This window comes from Tribolium castaneum, chromosome 3 (genome assembly GCF_031307605.1).
Source record: "Tribolium castaneum strain GA2 chromosome 3, icTriCast1.1, whole genome shotgun sequence".
Lineage (NCBI taxonomy): Eukaryota > Metazoa > Arthropoda > Insecta > Coleoptera > Tenebrionidae > Tribolium > Tribolium castaneum.
Genome location: NC_087396.1, coordinates 17,969,331 through 17,992,500, shown reverse-complemented (window position 1 = coordinate 17,992,500; position 23,170 = coordinate 17,969,331). Strand labels below are relative to the sequence as shown.

The window sequence follows — 23,170 nt, the reverse complement described above, 5'->3', positions numbered from 1 at the left end:
GAACTAAAAAGTGTCTTTTGTTTCGCACACCGTTAATTTTAAATGTCGTAAAATACGAAACAAACAAGGAATCGTAAAAACCACAACAACAAGTGCGATTAACTGTATTTGATGTTAATTTGTTAATAAACTAAAAAAAAATAATTTCATTTTGTATTTAAAGGCATTGGCAATTTAAAAAACAACTTTGTTTAATGACACTGACAGAGTTTCCTCAGAGGTTTCGCGAAGTTCAAGGCAAAATTTGGAACAGGAATTAGTCAAAAAAGTATTTTTTTATTTTGTGAAAGATATGTAAAAAAATGTTCAAATATCTGTCAGGTTTTTGGTAATTGAGAGGGTTCAGTGATAAGAGGATTCTATGATGATGAGAGGTGGTTGTGACGTCACGATTTCTTTTTTTCGAAGCGATTATCACGCTTATTTCTCATCGCACACAATTTTGAAAGAACGTACTGATGTAGAACGAACGATATTTTCAATTTTCGTTAAAATATAAAAAAAAATAAGTTGCCAATGCCTTTAAAAAATGTGTAAAAGAGTGTTTAAATAAATGAGTTTTCGATATATGTACAAAAAGACTTATTTTATAAATGCTCTAAAAGAGAGAAGTTTAGCAATAAATTGCTATTCAAACTTAACCCCCTTAAAAACTAAGAAGTAAATAAACTGAAAAATAAATAAATTAATTAATAAATAGACGAATTGAGATTTACAAAACTTGCAGTGCATTAAAACTGAAAAAAAAACAAGAAGAAAATAACAAAAAGCAAAAGACATTCTGAAGAAAAATCTAGAGATTAGAAAAACATGCTTTTATTTTATTGCGAATATTGTTCATCTGTTCACCGAGAGTTTTTCTTTAAGCTTCTATGTAATAAGAATTATGATACGTTTAGGTCTGAGATTTCTCTCTAGAATTTATGTCAAGTGTCGGACACAAAATTGTCGTAGCTGTTTACATCCCGACTTGCATTTTATTGATAAAATTTTGTCGGAGACTTTTCAAAATGTGTCCAGCGATAAATTAATCAGCTTTTCTAGTCATTCATTCTGACTTTGTGTCGCGACACTTTCACAAAAGTAGACGACTCGTCAACTTTCGCAATTTCTTTCAGACATGTCTAAAAACGTTCAAATCAGAAGTGTGACTAAAAATGTCTGACATTTTGCCGACACTTGGAATATTTGTATCAGACATAAATTCCGTTTTGTCTGACACTTCAATATCGGACAATAAGTATCCAGATCTAACTGCTTCATTTCATTTATTAGTTTCGAGAAATTCATTCCAGTTGGGAAAAAATAATTCTGATATAATGCAGGTATGAACTTTTGCTCTTGGTAAAACAGTGAATTTACAAATTTAAAAAAATGTCCTGTAATCATATTCTGAATCACATTGCAGCTATGTGCAGTCATAATATTGACACACGTACAAAGCAAACATCACAATTGAGTATTCACGATTATATTAGTTTTTGAAAAAAAGCAAAAGATTTGTCTAATCTACTTTTCGTGTCACTGAAAATGAAAAATGAAATATTTAACAAACTTTGATTTTTTCGGTTTCATGGTCAAGGATACAACCTTGAACCGCAAATACGGGTAATCAAAGAGAAAATATGTATAGAAACACAGCAGTCTTTCTTCGGCAAGATGATAAATAGCAAGTAAATCGTCGGTAAACTTCCTATTCAAGTTCAGTGGTAGAAAACCGGCGAAATTATTTTTGATGTCAGACCGCATAATAAAGAAATATTGCCGCCTCTTTGCTGCTTTTAAGTGTCTCTTTAGTTACATTCCCCCATTTAGGAGACTGCGTTAAATTTAAGTGCCTAGTTTGAAAAAATCGCGATCAAAAGATTAATTTCCTCTGCAAAACAGCTCCTCTTCATTAACGTACTCAATTAGCTGAATTTTGTCCGCCGCCTTTTCATTATCAGCTCCCTAAAAACGCACCGATGACCCACATTTCCCCCGAATCGATTCATAATAATTACCCATAGGGGCAAGAATGGATTTTAGGTGTAGGCCGTGTGTAGGGGGCGGTGGCGGCGTCCATTCGCAGGGGCGGCTGTCACGTCAGGCCTGCAATTTCGCCCCCTCGCAGCGTCCGCCGCCGCCGCCGCCGCCGCCAACTTGGAGAGAGCAACGGATGGAACGTGAGGTCGCGGCGAGTTCGACCGTCGATAATTACATGCCGTGTAGCGAACGCCGTAAATTGTAAAATTGGGCAGCGCCTATCCGGGGGCTGGGGGCGCCTCCCGCCCCCGGCCAAGTGCGCAGCCGGGACTGACCTTGCAACGGATGAGTGTTCGCGCCCCGTGTGCGTGACTGACGGAGGGATCGGGGGGCGGCGGGAGGCCCGCGGGGCCCGCGGCATCTGCTCTCGAAGCCGCGGCCGACCGTCGCCACGCCGCGCTCAGGGACGGCTCCAGGATTAGCGCTGCCCTCCTCAAACACACCACGACCTGAATACGGGTACAGTCTGACGCAAAGGCGACGTCAGCTGCCGCGGCCGTCGATACGCAACGGTCGCACCCGCAGAATTTGCAGCAATACCCATCAAAAAAAACCTTTTCAAAATTCAAAGTCTATTTTATTCACGGCATTAAAGGCCTTTCAAGATTTTTTAAGTTTCTAGCTTAAAAAGTGTCCCTCGCAGGTATCTACATACATATAGGGAGTCTTAGCCAATATTAAACTAAAAGCTAAACTTAGGGAATAATAAATAGTAAAAAAATAATAATAAAAGTTTTTAGTCAACCAAGACATTATATGTAATTTTACATTAATAAAATTTTATTTTAAAGTAATACCAAGACCGTCTTCGTTGTGACTAAGCATAATACAGGGTGTCCCAACTAAAATTTGTACCCCCGAAAATCTCCGATTTCGACCGCGATTGGCGAAAATGCCTGGTTTAAAAAGGGACCAAATTTTGTCTTAGTTTCAAAGTTATTTCTGCATCCTCTACTCCTTCAAAAAATTTAAATTGCAAGAGGGTTTGAGTGAAACATCATTTTAAAGTTGCTTTAATTGTCTATGGAACCATGAATTTTTTTTCTTTAATTTTGAACGATTTGTTGCTAAGAATTTTGAATTGTTTAAGTTTCACTGAAATTTTCCAAATTGTCAATCTTGCTTATATTTTAGAAAAGTTTTTTGCTATTTTATCTGCATTACGTATTAAAGTAACAAGAAATTGAGGGTGAAGGTGGTAAAATTTTGACCGAGTCTTTTACACAGTTTCTCATTGATTCCGTAGATTATTGTCAATAAATTCTTAAACTGGTTCATAGTATAGAACAAAAAATTAAATTATCAAAAAGGCGTTTGATAACACAAGAAATGTTGCAAAATATAATACAAAGTTTTGAAAATCGTTTGTACTATTGTGTGGAAGTTGAGGGTGGACATTCGTTAAATTGAGTTATTTTTACATAACTACTTTCATTTCCTCTCTCAGCAATCTAGGCAATGTTCTCTTAAAAGAATCGTTTAAAATTTAAAATAGTTGCATAGACAATTACAATCAGTTGCAAAATGATTTTCCTTCGGATTTTCTGGTCGACCCGTCTTGCTACTTATTTTTTTTGAGAAGGGGCTTTGTTAGTTTATTTTGTTCCTTTAAAAAGTAGAAACATTAACGCAGATAACATTTCTAAATCACCGAAAAACGTTCATCAAAAAACAAGACGGTCCTAGATTGACAATTTTCAAAATATCAATGATCATACTCGTAAAACAATTCTCCATCTCGACAGTAATAAAATTTGGTCCCCATTTAATAAACTAAAATAGACCTGTTTCAGCATTTTTCCAACTTGGACGAGACTGGAAATTTCAGGAGCTGCAAATTTTATTTGGGACTGGTTCCTTAATTTAAGATTGGATAGTGGCAATATTAAAGAAATAGTTATGATCCATAATGAGTATACCAATCTAATAAATAATAATAATCTTGGTATTACTTGAAATTTAAAAGCTTAACTACTATTTCTACTACGCAATATCTCAGAAACAAAAAACTTTCACTAGAATTTGTCCCTAAGTTTATGTCTATAAGTTAGGGCTTATCCTGTATGAATTATAGAATTTTTAACGTGCTTAGCTGATCTAAGGATATCTTAAAAGCGTTTACAAATTTATCTGTTGAGTTGAAAAGTTAAAGAGCCATACTCGTAGTAAAATAATGTATTAATTACCTTTTGGTTACTCTTTAAATAAATATAATATAAGGACGCATAAAAGGACGCATGATATTTTAAATACCAAATTCTGCAAGTTGAAGTTTCATTTTATGATTACGCAGACAAAATTTCAATGGCTTGATTAAATTAAAAAATAAGGTATAAAACAATTAACAAATACAAATATATTGATAACTTGTATTTCGCTAGGTGAGTGTTAAAAGTATGTACCTATAGGTATATTGACTGTATTTCAAGAACTGCTAACACTTGTTTAAAAAAAATACCCAAAGATAATTCACACTGATTATGTGATCTCTTAAACGCACTTATTTTATTAGTTTTTACATACATTATATATCACATAATTTCGTCTATCACGTCAAGTTTCAAGCTATCAAAAGCTTTGAAAATTTGTTCTTGGTGGCTGGTGATAAACTAACTGTTAAACATTTTATTTTATAACTTTTGCTATTAAGTGTGTACGATATTTTATTTTTTTCTCTATGAATCTGAATTGATCTAAAGTTTTCAGAAGTTTTTTTACAACAACTTTACCAATGAGTAATGCAAAAGACGAAAACATGAAAGTTTATTTACTCGTAACAGTTACAAAAATATGTAGCAAATGCCCAAATATGCAATATGTGGATTAATGTGCAAATCACTAATTAGTAATTAGCGTTTTGTCTAGCGGTTCTTAGTTACATACTCTGTGTGCTTATTCCATAGGAATCGTTTTTGGTTTCTTTATGAATTTTTTATTGTTCATAAAAATAATTACAAATCTACCAAAATCCAGGCAAAACAGTTTTAGTAAATGGTAAAATGAATGCTAGGTATCACGGAAACAAATTAGGTTATAGAAAAATAAGAATAATGCCCATGAGTTACTCTGAAAAAAATTGGTAAGCCGACACATTTCTTCGGACAAGTTTTTACAAGGGCTGAATTGTAACCAAGCATTGAAAGACACCAAACAAGGAAATAAAATGGTGACCAAAATTATGTATTTTGGTTTAACCGTTGATTAAACTGAAATATCGGACGTAAACAGTGATTGTCGGATCACTGTTTTTTTTTGCGAATGAAGGTCCTTTTGAGAAGGTTTTCTGCTTTCTGCAAAAATCAGGAAAGTGCAGATATTCGTACTAACTGACCCGCGTACAAAGTGAAAATCAAACGAGACGAAAACATGTAGTGATTTCCTTACACAGAGTGAAAAATTTTATAATAATGAAAACATCAAGCTGTTGAAAAACACCAAAAGAGCAAATAGTGAATAAATTATTCTATTCATGCCCATTAGAGGCAGGTCCAGCAGCTCTAGCAACTATCTAATTTTCTTGTGGATCTATAGTCGGACGTCTCTCCTCGGTACACTCCACCCGAATTCATCGACCTGACGTTTTGGACGTTATCTCGGGGGCGGCGGGAGTCCCAATGGGCCCCAACGCGGCGCGGAGTTCGCGTGTGCGGCCTGTACAAACACGAACGTAACTCTTCCTTCACGGAATTTTATCAGCTCCAGAACGTTAACCGGAGCAACGATGAAATGGGCGCACGTCAACTACGGTGGTTCCGAGCGGGAATTTACGCAAAACAAATAAATAATTCGCTGTTAAACGTAAATGTTATCACAGTTTGAAACAATAGTAAAGACGGCAATTTGGAGAGGTTGCAACGTTGCAAGTAGCAAGTCCGGGTAATCGTTTACTTGCAATTAGGGATTAATATCTAATTTATCTAAAACTCGCATCTTTGTGGAAGCGTATTAGAAATTCCTGAAGCGTCATTTCACGGGTTAATTTTCTTTATTAATTAAAATGTCGAGAAGATGCACTGACAACGTTTCAACTTCAAAAGACAAGGTAGTGCATTTTTACCTAATTGACATTCTGGTAGTTGACATTCTAGTTTAATCGTCTTTTTACGTTCCGAATAAATAATTTTCGATTCTTCCTTGTTATGTTAATAATTAGGACTTCCATCAATATCATTACGAAATAATTACAGGTGGATTTGTTGAAGAAATAAGATTCTACTCGGAGAAACTGGCCCTTATGTTGGAGATAATTTGCATAGTAATTGCAATTTACTGCGTGCTCACATTACCATTCCTAAAGCCCAAGTAAACAAATTGATTATGACTTGCAGTTAAATTTCCTTTAGATCAATCTCTAATTACAACGTAGAAAATTGACCGGAAAAAATAAAAGAGCCGCTGAGGTATATTTTTATTTGACTTTGGCGAGGGAATAAAAACCGAATTATCTCCCCTGTTGTAATTCGAGTTGAAACTCTTTAAACCCACGATTTCGTGTCAGATTCTCCCCTAAATATCCATCGTTTAACTTACAGTGGTAGTATAAAATGTCGACCGAAAACTCATTAGGGTAAACAATAAGAGTTATCTATCCATAATTAAACGAGTCAAGTATAACTGACCATTACAAGCATGAATAATTTACTAGGAAATTGCGTACATGATTGTTGACAGGCATATTACACTTTAACAACACGAAATAGGTGTGCAAATTCATATTTCATCGGTGGGTAGTGTGGCTGCAATTAAATCAACTGATGTTTTTGAAGCAACAGGTTACTATTTTGTTTCAACGCTTAAATTACTTTGCTAACAAAACATTAATTATTTTGGCATTTTAAAAGTGAACTTCCCAACAAAACCCTGACTCTCGAATGGCCTGAACTTGGACAACTTTTCTCCTAACCTCGGATGATTGTTATTGAAAACTTCTACGAAGAAAAAAGATTAGTTCGTCCTGTGTTTTTATTAAGGGAGATTTTCACGGTGGAGCTTTTCTAGGTCGAGCGCCAAACTTTAATTAATTAATTTTTTATCAACGATCGACGACAATGGGCGGAAGTTCTAGGCTATAACCCAATTGGGCAACTGACCAGCATTATTTTACAAACACGATATCGATAAAATTACATTTTAAGTGTAAAAGCGCTCTTTTGCATTAATGCCATTTACGCGATTTGTTTGCTTGCTGATTTAAAATTTTAAAGCAGTTATGTTTTATTTTTGACGGTCATTAAAGTTACGATGTTTTATTGGGTTGTTTAGGTAGCCATAAAATAGCTTTTATGGCTTTAGAGAGACAAAATGTACCTTACTACTGTCGTGTAATTATTATGTTCTTTATTTTAACATTAATCAACAGTTTTAGGAGGGACGGATCTTGACCATTTCAAATGGCAGACAGAATTGATTTTCGGACATTCAGTCAAATGGAAAAGCGGCAAAATAATTTTATTTCCGTCTCAATTTAGTGAATTTTGAGCTTGGTGTGCCAGAATTTCGCGTTTATATCTACCTATTGTCTAAACGAGTGGTTCATTAATTTTACCTGACCTAACTTGACTTGCAATTTTCTTATTAAATTAGAAAAAACTATCAAAAATAAGCAAATTTTTTTCTAAAAAAAACACGCCAATTTTGAAGTTTCAGGCATTCAACTTAAAAATTAAATTTTCAAAAAAACAGCTTGGACGGAAAAAGCCAAATAAATAACTCACTTCAAAGCTACTTTTCGTATAAATTGAGTATTTTTTTGTTAAGATTATTAAATATTAAGTAATCCTCGTTAAAAAATGAGTTAAGTCGAAGCAAATATCGCCAAAAAGTTAAAACTTAGGTAACTTAGAACTTCTTTTATAATTGTATGTATTACGAACAAGAACACACACCTTTTTATTTTAACCACAATGTAGTCAACCTCAGGTCAGGTCAGGTCACTTACTTTTTTATTAAATTTGATTATTTTGCGATATCTGGCATTAATTCAACAGAAATTAAGTTATTAAAAAAGGCGATTCTCATTAAAAAAAATAAGTTAAATCGATCAAAATAAGCTAAAAAATTTGCAAAATGCTACAGATTTCTGGTATGTATTCAAAGTCAAATTGAGCGAAACAAAACAAAATAATTTATTTCAAAGCATAGTTTTCCATAAATTGAATTAATTTCTTTTTCAATTAAGGGTAATTTTCGTTTTAAAATATGTTTAGTCAAACGAAGTACAAAATATGTTAGAACGATTTTCATCTAGTCGCCTGGAAATTTCACACGTGAAATCAGAAATTATAAAACCAATCACAGGTAACTAAACGCAGAATATTGCCATTCTACATTTATTAAGTCTCCAATTTTGATATCCGCTTTTACAGTAAAAGTGTTTCCTTGCACAGTGTAACATTTTAACGAAATATTCGACAGTAATTAATTGACAATTTCTAAATTTCACAACTGACAGTCTTGACAATTATTGACAGAAGATTAATTTAGTATAGAGCGGCACATTGTTTTTACATGTAAACCAATTTCAATATTAACTAGATGAGAATCATTTAAGAACAACTAGTAGAACACCATCGACAAGAGATTAGAGAAGTTTTTATTTAAAAACTAGACCGAAGTGAAACAGTCAACAGATGAAGGCCAATATTAAAAAATGCTAGGGTCCGGTTTATAGAAAGCTTCATCAAATTTTAAATCGCTGTTAAAAGTTAACAACGCGAATAGACCAATCAAATTGGCTCAATTTTGTCACGTGATCCGTTAATCACACATTTAATTGCGAATTAAATTAATGACGCTACTATAAACCGGTTCTAGATTGAATTAACTCTATTAAAAAACATGCATTTTTTAACATAAAACAAATTTTTTATAACAGTCAAAATTTGTAAATTTGATAATGTTCTTCATGGATTTAATAAAATTTAATAATAATAAAATACGTGTGTGTAATTTCTGTTTTAACTCATCAAAAAAAAGCTAGATTTTTGCATAAATTTTAAACTAAACCTCTCTTTTAATAATAGCTAATCTTTAGGGCACAGATAGATAAAGCTTCTCAAAAATATTTTTTACAAGAATAAAGGGAGAAATCCGTTTTTGGTGTTATTTTCTGTTATTTTGTGTTAGCCTCAAATTAATGAATATCCAAAAAAACTTGTTTGCTAACGCCTTGGTTATTTTTGCACCCACTGATAATAGAAAAAATCGGCGCCCATGGGCCCCCATGACCTCAAAGATGAAATAAGAGGATAAAAGTTTATTTTTCCAATCTCTTGTAATTACTTTTTGATTTTATCAAAATAAAGTTTTTCGGCAAAATTTCAAGAAAAATCTTTCGTCCTATTAATATTTCGTCGAGAAATCGGTTTTGTCAACCTTTTAAGAATCTAAAACGCCTTCAGATCCACCTCTGGCCCTTATCCATCAGCGTCCACATCCGTCAGCGAGTGTCCTTCCGCGACCATCATCCCCCGGTAATATTATTTGGGGTGAACGTCGTGTATCGAACGCGATGGGCAAAGCGGGGGGCGGGTGGCGGGTCCAAGTTAGGCCGTCAGTAAGCGTGACGTGCCTTATTTGAAATGCATCCCCCAAACTACAGGATACACGGTTTCCTTTTACACGCTGTCAATGCCCAGCAGCACGTAATGCTCATTTGGACACCCCGACTGTATCGTGACCCGCCGTTACGTCGCCGAAGCACCCTCTCCGTCGTGCGTTTTGCTCCATGCCGGAGCCAGAGTGAGATGGACGGAACGACGAACGCGGCAACTGAACGATGTCCTAGAGGGAAGGTTGCATGTGGCGGATGGTCGGACGCGGTACAGCGACGGACTTGAGAAAATTAAACGTTCTCGATTGGTCGACGAGGGCTTTGTGAAAGTTACACGAGCGCTTCATACGCAGAAAACGCTAGATTGGTTCGAGGAAGCGCGGGGTGATTTGTTTTCAGGATTCTTAGAAAGCGCGGGATAATGGCAGGATTAATTAAGAAAATAGTTTGCACACGAATTGCTGATATACGGGTATTGATCGAGGGATGGGGTGAAGCTTTTCGGAAAGGGCACAAAAGTGACACTCGTAGTTTACACAGTATGATAATTATCATACCTTGTGATTATAGTGATGCGTTGTAAACTTGTTGCAAATAGCTATTATTAGAGATTAGAAAGGTTTCGGAATACCCCTAATAAAACATTTGCTTTCACGTTTTATTACTGTAATTGTGTGCAGGTACAAATTGTGGAGTGGTAATCTCTTTTAAGCTCCGATTTGTTTGATTTTGGCCAAAAAGTGGTCACGAAATAACCCTCACCTGGTTAGTGCAAACCGTTCAACCCTCAAATAGCTAACCGTGCTTTTGTTTTTTTTAACATCGCTGAACAGTAATTTATGAACTACATTTATTTATAGATAAATGGTAAATAAATAAAGATCTAATTACGTAGATATTCTTACCAAAAATGCATTAAAATCGATCAATATTTTGGCCAGTGACAATTTTCTAAATTCACTTATTTTTTAACTTCATTGCATTAATTTAGGGTTGCGTTTATCCACTATGTTACTTTTCCACTCCTTGCATTTTTTCAAAAGCTCAAAACAGATTTAGTGTTGTCCATCAATTTTATGATAATAGGAATAAAACGGCTTTTTTCTATGCCCATGTAATGTAGAATAGAACGTCCTGAAAAGCTGAAATCCTTTGAGAAAATGAAGAATTTTAGGATACTTGGAGACAGACAAATGATTTTCTGAATAGTAAGTAAAAGACCACACAAATTTTTCCAGGTTTTTCTTTTGATAGGCCGGTGTATATTTATTTCCCCATTTCCGAATACAACAAACACATCTGTTTTGCCATAGCATGCCAGATAGATGTAATTCAGGCGCGGCACACCATCAGCTGATTAACTACTATTTGCAAATTCGATCATTTTAATTCTAATAGGGTTTTACCGGTGGAATCAGCGGCATGCACACCCACACAATAATGTCATGCATATACCATTAATTATTATTGTAATGTATGTGTATTTCTGTAGAACCAACAAACTGAAAATCGATTCGTCTGAGATCTTGCGAATGGTAATTAATTTCAGTATTTTCCGAATGAGTCCGTCAAAACAGACCGATCTTGAACGGAGTGGCAGTATCTAATTGATATGAAACGTTGCCAGTTTATGGAGAAGTTTCTCCAGCCAGACATATACCGAGTGTGCAATTTTCACACCCGCATAGTCGTTATACTGCAGAGGCAATGTTGGTGACAAGTCACCTGCTATTAAGCGTTAATAATAAAAGCAGGTGCATATTAAATTAAATGATCGCAATTACGTAATTTAATTGCACAGTTATGACGTCAGACATCTGTCACTCGCAAAAAACGTGATTTTTAAAACACTTTCCCCGCAGTTAAAATTTTGAGATTTGGGTAAAACTTTGTTTACCCCACTAGTCGAAGAATGAGGACGCGACAAATAAACAGAAAAAAGGGACAAACTGGAACTCATTCAATTTATCTTTATCTGTCAGGAGTTTGGTTTACGATGAGTGTTGTTCCTTCTTCCTTCTTATTCTTCCTCGTGCTGTGCATCTCATTTTATTGAATGCACTAAAAACGAGTCACGAAACTTTTGAACTTTTTGTTTCGGCCTTCGCGATCTCGAAATCGGAATACCACCCGAGGAAAGAAAATTAATTACGAGTTGACCTCTTAATTGCAGATTGAGTCGATTGGGATTGAACGGAATTTTAAGTATGTCGGGGCGGACGGGCGTGTCCCACGTTCCCCTAATTATTAAATTCTGGAGCGGCTGAGTATTTTTATTAAAAATGTATCGGCCCAATAATGGTTTTCGCAAAGATAAACGGTGATAAATTTAAAACGTTGAGCGGTTAATTAAACAAAGTTCGCTTGTAACTTGGTAATTCGTTTTGTACGCTTCTAAATCACTCCGGCAAAGTTCAAATGAGTCAAGAGAGCTGGAATGAAGTAGAGCTTTTTATTTGTTTTGTAGTTTTACTACGCTTTACTACGAGCCATTCATATCTCCCATTCATAAGGGAGTTTATTGTTTTTTATTCTCTCTACAAGGTTCAAACTTTATTATCGAGTTAAACGGGACGTAATAATTTGTTTTAAAATTTACTGGAAGCTGTTTCGCCTCGGATGATTTATTTTTTACGTTTTCGAGGGGTTCTGGAGAATGAAAAGACAGCTCAATGTCGAAGAATTTTATTTAATTTGGTACAAAAATATTAGATAAATTTATTATACAACAATGTACAAATAACACCATAATTTTAGCGAAATTCGATACAGGGCAATAAATCACTGAAAGTACACACCACCCTGTATAACAGTTAAATCACTTAAATCTAAGGAATAAATTCTGACATGTATTGCAAACAAATGTCGACCAATTGGCCGCGCGGTGAAAAAAACTTTGGCAGACAATGACATGAGATCTGAAATAGGAAAAAAACTGGTCTATAACACACAGTTAGGTACATATTTGAGCAAAAATAATGCGAAAATCATTTGGCACTATTAATAGTCTTTACAATTAAATTTATCTAAATTCGACTAAAGTAACGTATGTACAAACAAATTTTAAGCGTCAATAAACGGTTTGTCAAGGTAACATTTAAGGAAGAACGGGCGTAAATTTAATGGTTACTACCAACGCCGTATCCATCGAATCAACACCCGTATAGACTTTTTACATAAACTACATAATATTTTAACTAATAAGATTTGGTAGCTAAACAGCCTTTTTTCACTAGACGAAAGTAAATTCACTTTCTTTTAACTTTGGTTTTGTTCTGCAGGTCACCATTCTTCCTGTCCGCACTGTTCTTCACGTTACTCAACAACGCCCTGAACTGCATTATCTGCATTGCCGTCACCGAAGGGTTACTGCAAGATTCCAGCCACTTCAAGAATTTCTCCCCGTGCTCGACGGCCTCACTATACGACAAGCAATCCTTTTTATCCATCGTCACGTTATTGTTGTTGATATGAAGCAAATTGTCCAAGACCGACTTCACTTTGTTGTTGTTCGACTTATCAACCGAGAGATTTTCCGCATCGGATGAATCCTTTGTCAATTGTTGATACAAAATCGGCTTTTCCGGGGATACGGCAGGTGTGGCACTCTGCTGATACGAGAGCTGCTTATACCAATTCCAAAACCACGAACTTTGCATGTTTGATGTTGAATTTGTTGTTGTCGTGACCGGGGGAAGTCCATTCGATCGGCTGTGACTCAACATCGCCTCTTGCGCTTTCAACCAACTGTTGATGTAATCTTCAACCGACTGTTGTTCTTTGGGCGGTTTGATCGAGTTCTGTTGTTTGAGGGTTGAGCTGCTTGGAGTTGTCGTGTCGGGGGTGACTTTCTTGTTGAGTTGATGTTGCATCAGAATGTTGTTCCACTGGCTGAGGAGGTTGATGTTCGCGGCTAGATCGGCAAGACTAGAGGTGTTGTTGTTGGTTGAAGACGAGGAGGTGAACATTTCGGGTCGGTTCAAGCCAAGTTCGACGCTCAACCTTGCCAATTCCGCTCGGTTTCGCTCGCGTTCGGTTATTTGGGAGGCTGTCTTGGGGGTAGTTTCCGTCTTGATGCTGAGATTTTGCGGCGTTTTCGGCGTGCAATCGATGTCGTTTTTAGTGTAGTCCATCGGCGTGTACAGAGACTCGGAATTGGTGGGTGTGTAAATGTTTGACGATTTTAGGCTGAGGTTGAACGGCTGTACTATCGGATCTTCGATTTTCGGCCGCTTGTCTTTGGGTTCGATGGATTCGTCCGTGTCGGGGCTGGACTGTCGAGAGAGATAGGAAATTTTGCTTTCGTTCTTGCACCATCCCCTGAGGGTGGACTCGGGCACGCCGATGTCCCTCGCGACCGAGGCCTTGCTCTCGCCGTCATGCACCCTCCTGATGGCCTCCAGCTTTCCGTGGGCGCTAATAGTGCGCAACGAGCGCTTGACGTTCTTCGTGGACATCGTCTCCACCGAGAGGAGCACGTGGTGGAAGCGTGTAACGGGCCAATGGGAGTGCGCCCGAGTGCGCAGTTGTAAAAAACCTCACCGGCAAAAACTTCACACAAACAAACGAAACTTGCGGCCAAGTTTTGACGAATGCAGTTGGGGGTGACGCAGGCGCGCGCTTTTCTCAAACACCGGGTATGATGGGTGTGCGGACATCCGCTCGCGACGGCCGGCTAGTGGCAAGTAGTAGTTTCTTGCGAGGTTGGCCAGCCGGTGGTCAGTTCCTTTGTCCAGGCGATCAATACTGGCGACGGACGAACACGGACTGAGCGCAGGGCAGCCAGCAGCAGGGAGGTTCGCGGGTCCCCGCGTGATGGCTTGACGTGACACCCTCCCACCCCCGGTGGTAGGGACGGGTGAATACTTGCGCGAAGACGCGTTCACGCAGCTCAACAAGCACGAGATTCGCAACGGAACGGCACAAGAATCACGTGCGAGAACAGCTGATGGACGACAGACAAAAGAAGCCCCCCGTAAATAAACACTGTACGCCGTGATACGGCCCTGACTTATACGACGGGGTGGTCGTCGCGTCCGATCTTCTTCCATTCAGCTTCAATACCGTCACCGGAAACTTTTCACTTTATTCATCGTCATCGTAATGAAGACTAATTAATTAGTACAAGCCATCACATGCCAAATTACTAATTTCAAATGAAGCTACAGAATTTTTTTTCTTTACAATTATCGGACTGGAGCGAAAACACCAAACCACCCTCGTACCCTTGTGTGCGTTTATGGCCAAAGAGGCACCTGCAAAATGACCTACCCAACAAAGCTAAACAGCTCTTAAGTAATTAAACCGCATTGCCGTTCTTATACCTGAAACTCGAAATAATAATCCGTTGTTGTCGCTAATAAGCCCTTTTAGACGCCAGACATTATTCGAGAAAAATTTCTACAGTTTATGACGTTTTAACGACCTCTTTTCGCTAATCTCTGTTTACTTTTCTTAATCAAAATTTCGCCCAACTGATGTGACGACGCGTTTGTTATTCTTATTCGTTGTGCTGTTTTTGTTTGTTCTGAACCTGAAGGCACCTAGTTGGAGGTTGCAAATTAATGTTTAATGATTTTTGCAGTACTATTTTAATTATCGTTGACTTTAAAATTGAAATGAAAGAAGTTCCTGTCTCTGTTGTAGGGTGTAGTGGTTTTGTTCATTTTGAATGTGATAATTTCACGGCAGATTTGGTTGAGGTGTTGTTTCAAAAATACAGATATGAAAAGTTGGTAATAAAAATTTAATTTTTGTTATTGTGTGTATTTGCTATTTGGACAAGTAAATAAAAGAATAAAACAGAGAATCATTGCGGGTTCAACCTTTAGCACCCTTGCAGTTTTATTAGACAGGTGTTGAAACATTTTTCAGCAGAATTTTCAACTCATTACATTCCGCAGTTTATGAAGGTATACTCCCAGCCCTGTAGAAAATGCTCCAATTTCAACGTTAGGGAGTAGTAAAGATCTAATGTTTTATAAGCTTGTATAAACGCTTGCGGAAGACCGCACTAAACAGAAAGTTCCCTCGTTATTGAATGATGCAAGAACATTATTATTGTTGCGGGAATAACTTCACTAAAAACGTAAAATGTAACAGCTGTAAAACCAAAAATATTTCAGGTTGTTACCTTGTCCGCGACCTTCCAGCAAACATAGTAAATTCCACATATTATAAAAACAATCCAATACGTCTTTCAGAAATGTCCTTTTTCCAAGAAAATTCATGAAAAATAAATTGATTACTCGTTTTACTGACAGGTGCATTTTTTTTACAAAAACAAATCTTGCTTTTACAAACTTAGGTGCAGTCAGTTGGACCTGCACAACTATTTTGTGGCATCACATTTGTTAACGTAAAGTAATGTCGAAGATTGCAATATGGTCATTGTGAAGTTTGATTTTCTCGGTCTTTTTTGATCGAAAACGGTGTCCTTGGCAAATTATTTTTATTAAAGGCAAATTATCAGCCCCGACAATTTGCAAAGGCTATGTTCACCATTGGGCCGTTAATAAGTGTATTAAGTGCAGGATTACCTCAAAGTTGCTTTCTACCAAGCAACAAACCTAGAAACAATAAACATTTTGGTCAGAATGAATTGTCAAGTTTCAAAAAACATTATTGCTTTTTACTACTAGCTGGCAACATAATTCGAATAATTAGCTAAAGCTAGTTTTGTTACGTCAGACGAATCATTCAATTTATTTAAGTTTTTGTTTTAACGTTTTAACGTTTTTATTCCCTATTATATTTCTTTATTAATTAAGGGTGGATTTTACAATCGTCGAACAACTTTATCCTGGAGATCAATTTTGAAAAATACATTGTTGTAACTGTTTGTCTGACGATTGTAAAATCCACCCCTAATGACAAAATTAAAGTGACGAAAGTTTTCTCCAGTAAAGAATAAAACGCTGTTAAAGTCGCGGCGAAAATGCTGAATGTCCACCCATGCACCCTTTGTGCAAACATTTCGCGTAATATTTCCGTGCACGGCCAAAACAGCCCCCTTCTCGGAATCCATCAATACCCTCTTGTTCGTTCGAAGGGCGAAATCGCGTGTGTTTCGGCTGCGTGAATCGGGCCTGAGCGTTGGGTTTGGGGTGGACAGGCAGGCGGGGGGTGGCAGAGGGCTGTAGGTCGCGGTCCGCGGACCCCCAACGGTCGTTTGGACGTCGACGCGGGGACGGCGGGGGGTTCGCGAACCACCTTCCTGCCCGCGCACCTCCCCCGGCGACGGTTCACTCTGGTAAACAGCGCCCGGCCTTCTCCGCGTGAAATTACCGGGGACTAACTATCGACATCGGCACTAAAACCCGCTCCGGATGGACCCTCCGCAAAGTGCGTCACCGAAGCTCTCCTACACAACAATAACGGACGGAGGCGGAGGCGGCGGCGACGCCGCCACCGCCACCATGTCCAATTATGCCGATTTCGGATTTTTACCGGTCCGACTTTTTTGCACTTCTTTATTAGCGTCGTTTCGGACACGAGAGGCAAAAAACGCATTGTTCGCAGGGGAAAGTAGAGTGAAGGTTTTGTCGAATTAAATTGGACAGTTTTGCAAGTTTTTGATCGGAATGATCGAATTCGACGTAATCATAAGCTCCACGCAAAATATTGCCCTCATTTATCACTGTTTGTGAGTTTGAGAGATTCAAATAAAAGATAATAATCCACCATAAGCTGTGTATGTATGAAATTAGAGAAACAAAAAGTTGTTTTGACCGCCGTAAAATCCAAAAATTAATTTTTCTTAAACACGATAAATCCATCAATAGCTTAAACCTTAAAGATGTTTGCTTTTCTCAACCATGAAAAGAGTTAAACTCCTTCAAAACAACCTCTTTTGCTAGCCGTTCATACTAGAGGAATTTAATAATATAGGAGCACCGCAAAGCGCTAAACAACTTTTTACCGTTAAAGGCAAAATGATCCTTTCTCGGGTAAACGTGCTGTATATTGTCGGCAGAGATAAGAAGATTGACAAAACCCTTCGTGCTCAGGTCTAATATACACAAATTGATATAATAATTATGTACGGTCTGCACCTACGCGGAAATTTCATGACGCAGCGCCCTGTAAGGACCAACTTGCCCAGATTTTGCATAAATTTATGGCTAATTTCCCAAAGAAACGCCTTATTGTTCTAAACTAATGCCTACAACGCGTTTTTTACTTGCACCCGCCAAAACTGCCAGATTTGACTCCAGTTGAAAATCTTTGGTTTTACTGAGTTTATTCCAATTAGAAATATGAAAAATTTGACCCCAGCGATCCGTGCAATAATTTACGTGGATCACAGAGAGGATTCTGGAATTGTGGGACTACATAAAGATTATATCGCGTGGTTGGACTCTATGCGGACCGGTGCAAATGTTTAAATGAACAGCAACAAGAGTTGCTACTCCGCTTCTGCTTATATATTCCTTCGTCCATCCCCTGATGGTATACCGTGATTGACATTTTCTTGTCACAAACGGCGGCCTCTGATAATCAAATTATCCGTCGTCGAATTTAGGACTCAACCCTGATCGTTCTAATTTAGTTCGGGACTTTTCCGATCGACAAAAATTTACTTTAATATTTGCGTCAAGCTTTGATGTTCGGTACAAAGGAAAAAACGTGTGATAGAAAGAACACCTAATTATCTCGTTATGTCCCGCATCTTTGCCAAAGCGCAATTAACGTTTAACGTATTGTTGAAGTCTAAAAATTATTAAAGTGGCACTAAATGATTCATTTTGGTCATTATACAAAACATCCCAGATTTAGTCGTTAAGATAATATTCACAAATTAAATTGGTCGTAACGACAATTAGGTTTCGTAGATAAAGCACCCCTTTATTGACGATACAATAACACAAAAAATTACAAATTCGGGTTTTGACTGGAAAAAGCTAAATGTCGAGTTTGCTACAATTTGTGAGATTCCAAACTTTCCCTCGTGTTTATTCAGTTCATTAAGGCCTCTTCTCTTAATCTGGATACTATGAAAAGGCAAGAGCTCGTTTAAAGAGGAAACTCTCTTGGAACAATACAAACCCGGAATCATAAATCAGTCCACAGCCAATAAAAAATTTAGTATCCTAGCCGTATTGCGCTAATAATTACGTAATGACGTATCGATCTACCCTGACCCGGCAAATATGGATTTTATAAAACTGCCCTTTTCTTCCCGATTAGCTAATTAAATATTTACCGCATCATTATCTGTGAGTAATTTATGAAACTTCCGCCGGTACTTGATCATCCTCCCCGACGTCCCTTTTACGACATTTTAAAACCGTCTAAAATATTTCGAGTTTGTTCTCAATTTCCGAGCTACACCGTCGACAATAAAAGTTGAATAAACAACTTTTCGGAGGGCTATAAAAGCATCCCTTTAACCACATCGTGTCGGTAAGATTTATTCGAACGCATCACAGGTGGGCACTTTTTGTGTGTAAGTTGCAGCATAAGAAACATCAACAACGGTTGAATGAAATCATAAAAATTCATGAGTGACGGAGTTATGAATGAAAGAACCGAGAGAGAATGAGAGCGTGTGTATGTGTTTGAGCTCATTCGATGTAAATAAAACGTTTTCAACAGGTTGCCGTTTGTAAACACATCACGTTGAGCTTTTTATTACGTTTAATCGCATTAAAAACCGAACTACCACTACGAGCTTTAAACGAAAACAATTAATAAATATGGCAACAGGAGAGAGCTTCCGAGGGCGGATAATGAAGCGCCTGTTTAACTCATTAAATTAAAAACGGAACGGTTCCGGATTAAAGCAAACTGCCGGATGATTAAATCGGAAAGCACAAACTAGACTAATAAATTTTATGATAACAACGCGGCGGATTGTTTGAAATAACGGCAGCGATTGATAAAAAGAACAAATTCGTTTACGGGGACGCGGTCGAGCGAAAGGGTCAAAAACCAAATGATCCGGATTCAATGAGCCGACTTACGAAGCATTTTTTTCAACAAGTAGTCCTTTCAAAGCCCAACTAGAAACTGTCTACGATATCAAAAACGAAGCCGGAGATTGATTAGCCAGATATCCATACCTGAGGTGTTTTCAGACACGTGTATCCTTTTCAAATTGTAACCGTCGCTTCCGGTTTGAATTTTACGATACTAACGCTAATACCTGTTATTACAGTATTAAACACTTGTAGGAGTTTATGTGGGTAATAACTTCACTACACACTGACACCAAGAGTATTTTTAATGGCCATAAAGGTAAGAAGTGGAAAAATTTCCTTCCCGCAATTACAAAGTAATATTTGCAGTACGCGACCAAAATTAAACTGGCATGCCTTGTAGGTACAAAACTTTGCAGCTTCTTGTGATGGCTTTTATTAATTTTTAATGTTAGAAAAACTAAACTGTCCTCATTATCATAAGTAATATATCATCTAAATACTTGTGTATCTTGTGCTGTGATTTCAAAATTAGGAGAAAAAAAAGGTATCAAGATTTTTATGTTAAATTCTCTTACATATTTAATTTATTTTCAAGATGAATTTTTGTGAACTCCGTAAGTAACTTCGAAGTTACTTAAAAAGAATCGTTTTGCTGATCGCAGAACTGAGAAAACCTGCCAACTGTTGATAAGCTGCAGAGATAGTAGCTTGTCAACAGCGAAGTCCAATCGCGAGATAAACATGCAAATAAGTTGTTAACATTCAGATTAGCTTTGTTTTCCGCGACGTACAATTAGCCATCGTTTCCAAACAACAACAATCGAAATTCCTTTTCTATCGTCCAATAATTGCCGCAATAAGAAAATTGAGGCGTTTATTCTGAAGGGAGGTCCGCTAATATCGGCAGGGGATGTTTTTATATCCAGACCGGACGATTCGCATCCCCTAAAATGACTTCACCCTCGACGAATTATTATCTAATATGGCCCGTTAGAGCCCTTTACACACGAGAGGTATTTTAATATAATAAGTGGTTATGAAATTAGACAGAAGGCGGGCTCTTATATTATCCCATGGAATATAATCCCGTCGTCAAGTGAAGCGATTAAAACGCGATTTTACGGCCCGTTAAAGAACGTCGAGGTTTTACATCGGCCGGCGCGTTCACCAGATCTGAACCCACTTACATTGTATAATTTTCGTCAATTAAACTCGCCAATAAAACCGATTTTATGGGCAGTTAAGAAGTGCACCGATTCACTTTTTCGCATTACATCCAGGTTAATCCTTTTGTGAGTCGGTTCCCAGTCAAGTAAATCCGACGAAATTAGCGGAAGTCGCCAACCAGTTTCGACCCTCCGCTCCGAAGTCGAGCGAAGAAATACAAAAAGTAGAATCGACGAAGGTTCCATTTATTGTATTATTTACTCCGGTAGAAAGGGACCGGCGCTGACACAATTTCCCAGACGAAAAACTTACGCCGACTTCTTATTGGTCTAGAAGCGACATTTTTGCGTCATGCACCAGGAAAAAACGGTTATTTCCATAAGTGGATAGTGCTGGATGGAATATTGAAGTTTGAACGATCAAGAGACACGAAATGTCCAGAGACAACGTTTTTACGAGATAATCAATATTTGATGGACCATATTTACCTGTTGCATGGAATTTATAACTTGTGACGTAACTTAAAAACAAAATAAAATAAACTAGCCGTCCAAGTTGGGAAAAGTCGTTTCGAGAAGTGGCGTCATGAAAATTAGTAAAGACACAAGGGATTCGCCTGTCTTGTATTATCTCGAACACTTGTAAAACTTTCAAAGCGTCGATTTTGCTATCTTTTAATCTCGGTTTTATTTTATAGAGACCATAAATCCGTCCCATTCCGCGACATATCTATCTAAAAATTTATACTTTTTCATCAGTTTGCACTGCGTAGGACTAAACGGCATCACACAATCGATAAGTCGCGCGTTCTTCCACAAAAATTCGCCCACTTTTAGTCAATTACTCTGACCCCGTCTGCTATAAATTCGATAAATCCGTTAGAATATCACCGTTTGACAAGTGGGCGAGTTTCGAAACGATTTATTCTCGTTTAGCTATCATAGGTAGCCTCCATGAAATATGTCTTTTCAACGATGTGGATGTTGTTGCGGTCAATGTAACTAATGATGTATTAATTTGAATTAACCCCGCGGCTCTCTACCGATACGTATCTGATTACCATTGTTCGGTTCGAACACTACGCCCCATCCTACGATTTATGACCGGTAAATGGACTCTGATTTTCAGCAAGACTTGTACTTTGTCGACGAAAATAAATCGAGATGGATAAAACTCTTCCAAGGGCTGATTTATCTCGCGTCCAGCTGCAATGTCAACGCGGCGATTCCGTCTTCGTGGAAAGCCAATAATGCAATCTCGAATTTTGTTATTTTTCCCCACATTTTAGAATATCTCGCGATAGCTGCCCAATTCGCCCCGTTTTGCAGCAAGAACTTTCTTTTACCATTTTAAATAACAAATGACTGATTACCCCGGAGTAAAATTTAATAGAGTGTTATTATCTATTAAGAAATTGCGTGATTCATTTTCTTGTCGGCCAATGCAATTTGAGCTTTTTTGAATTCTTTTTTTTTTGAATTCGACTTATAACGAATGCTGAAACATAACGAACAGAATTAAAGGTCCCGTTTTAAAGCCCTATATTATAGTAACAGGTTGATACGGTTAATCGGTTATAGCGAACATACGAACCTCGCTTATAATAACGAACGCTCGGTTTTAACGTCCAATATTTAGACAGAAAAGCGGTCTTACGACATGGTTTTAACTTACGTGCGCACTTGCACTTTTGTTACATTGTCGGAAACAATAAATATTTCTCACATGGGCACATGGGCACAAAAAGTAATCAAAAATTTTGAAATTTGGCCACACAATTAAAAGTTAAAACCCGCATATCATTAGAAAGCTTATGAAAAATGCTATCGGTACTTATAAAGACAAACATGGTGTTCCGTTTAAAATGAGTTATCTGCGTGAGTATTATGAGTTTTTCTGTAGCAATTTTGTCGGAAAATATTCATATGCGACTTCACAAAGATTTTTCAAAAATTGTTTTTTATAACGAAAAGATGAATAATTCCGAAACGAAGAGATTTACCCATAATACATAGTTTATATAAGTTAAATTATTTTTTTGTGTAAAATCTAATTATGCAAAAATATATAATTTTGGTTCCCCACCCTGTATACAACACCCTGCGTGTAATAAATATATATATTTTTAGTTTGTAGACTTTAAGTCGATCTATCGGATAATAAAAACGGCATGGCAATATTTCAAATAACAAACATGTTACAAACGGATTATGCACCCCTGGGGCACCCTGTATGTTAATGTATAATCCTTCTTAATAAATGATTAATACTTTATTTCCTGTAACTAACTATTCCAAGCTTTAGAATTTATTTAAATTATAAAATTACTCCACAAAGGCGATATTCGGTTTAGGGCTGGGCAAGATAATCGATTAATCAAATAACCGATAAATCGTTATTACTTTTATTTTTTAAGTTTCAAAACTATAAAAACGTTAACGTCGCATTTTAATGATTTATTTTTTAAATAAGATTGATAAAATTATAAAATAGTTAATAATAA

General features: G+C 37.2%; 2 protein-coding genes across 2 annotated transcripts in view; both read right to left on the bottom strand.

The window, feature by feature from the left end:
* Positions 1 to 23,170, bottom strand: part of lobo (lost boys) — a 50,885-nt gene that overhangs the window by 22,817 nt on the left and 4,898 nt on the right. The window lies entirely within an intron of this gene.
* dan (distal antenna) lies at positions 12,247 to 15,252 on the bottom strand. The gene has a single exon (XM_008201751.3). The coding sequence runs from the start codon at positions 14,032 to 14,034 to the stop codon at positions 12,826 to 12,828; it is 1,209 nt and encodes a 402-aa protein (XP_008199973.1). The 5' UTR covers positions 14,035 to 15,252; the 3' UTR covers positions 12,247 to 12,825.

What these genes read in the sequence shown, in the direction of transcription:
- dan (XM_008201751.3), bottom strand. Translation starts at nt 14,034, where the DNA reads ATGTCCACGAAGAACGTCAAGCGCTCGTTGCGCACTATTAGCGCCCAC.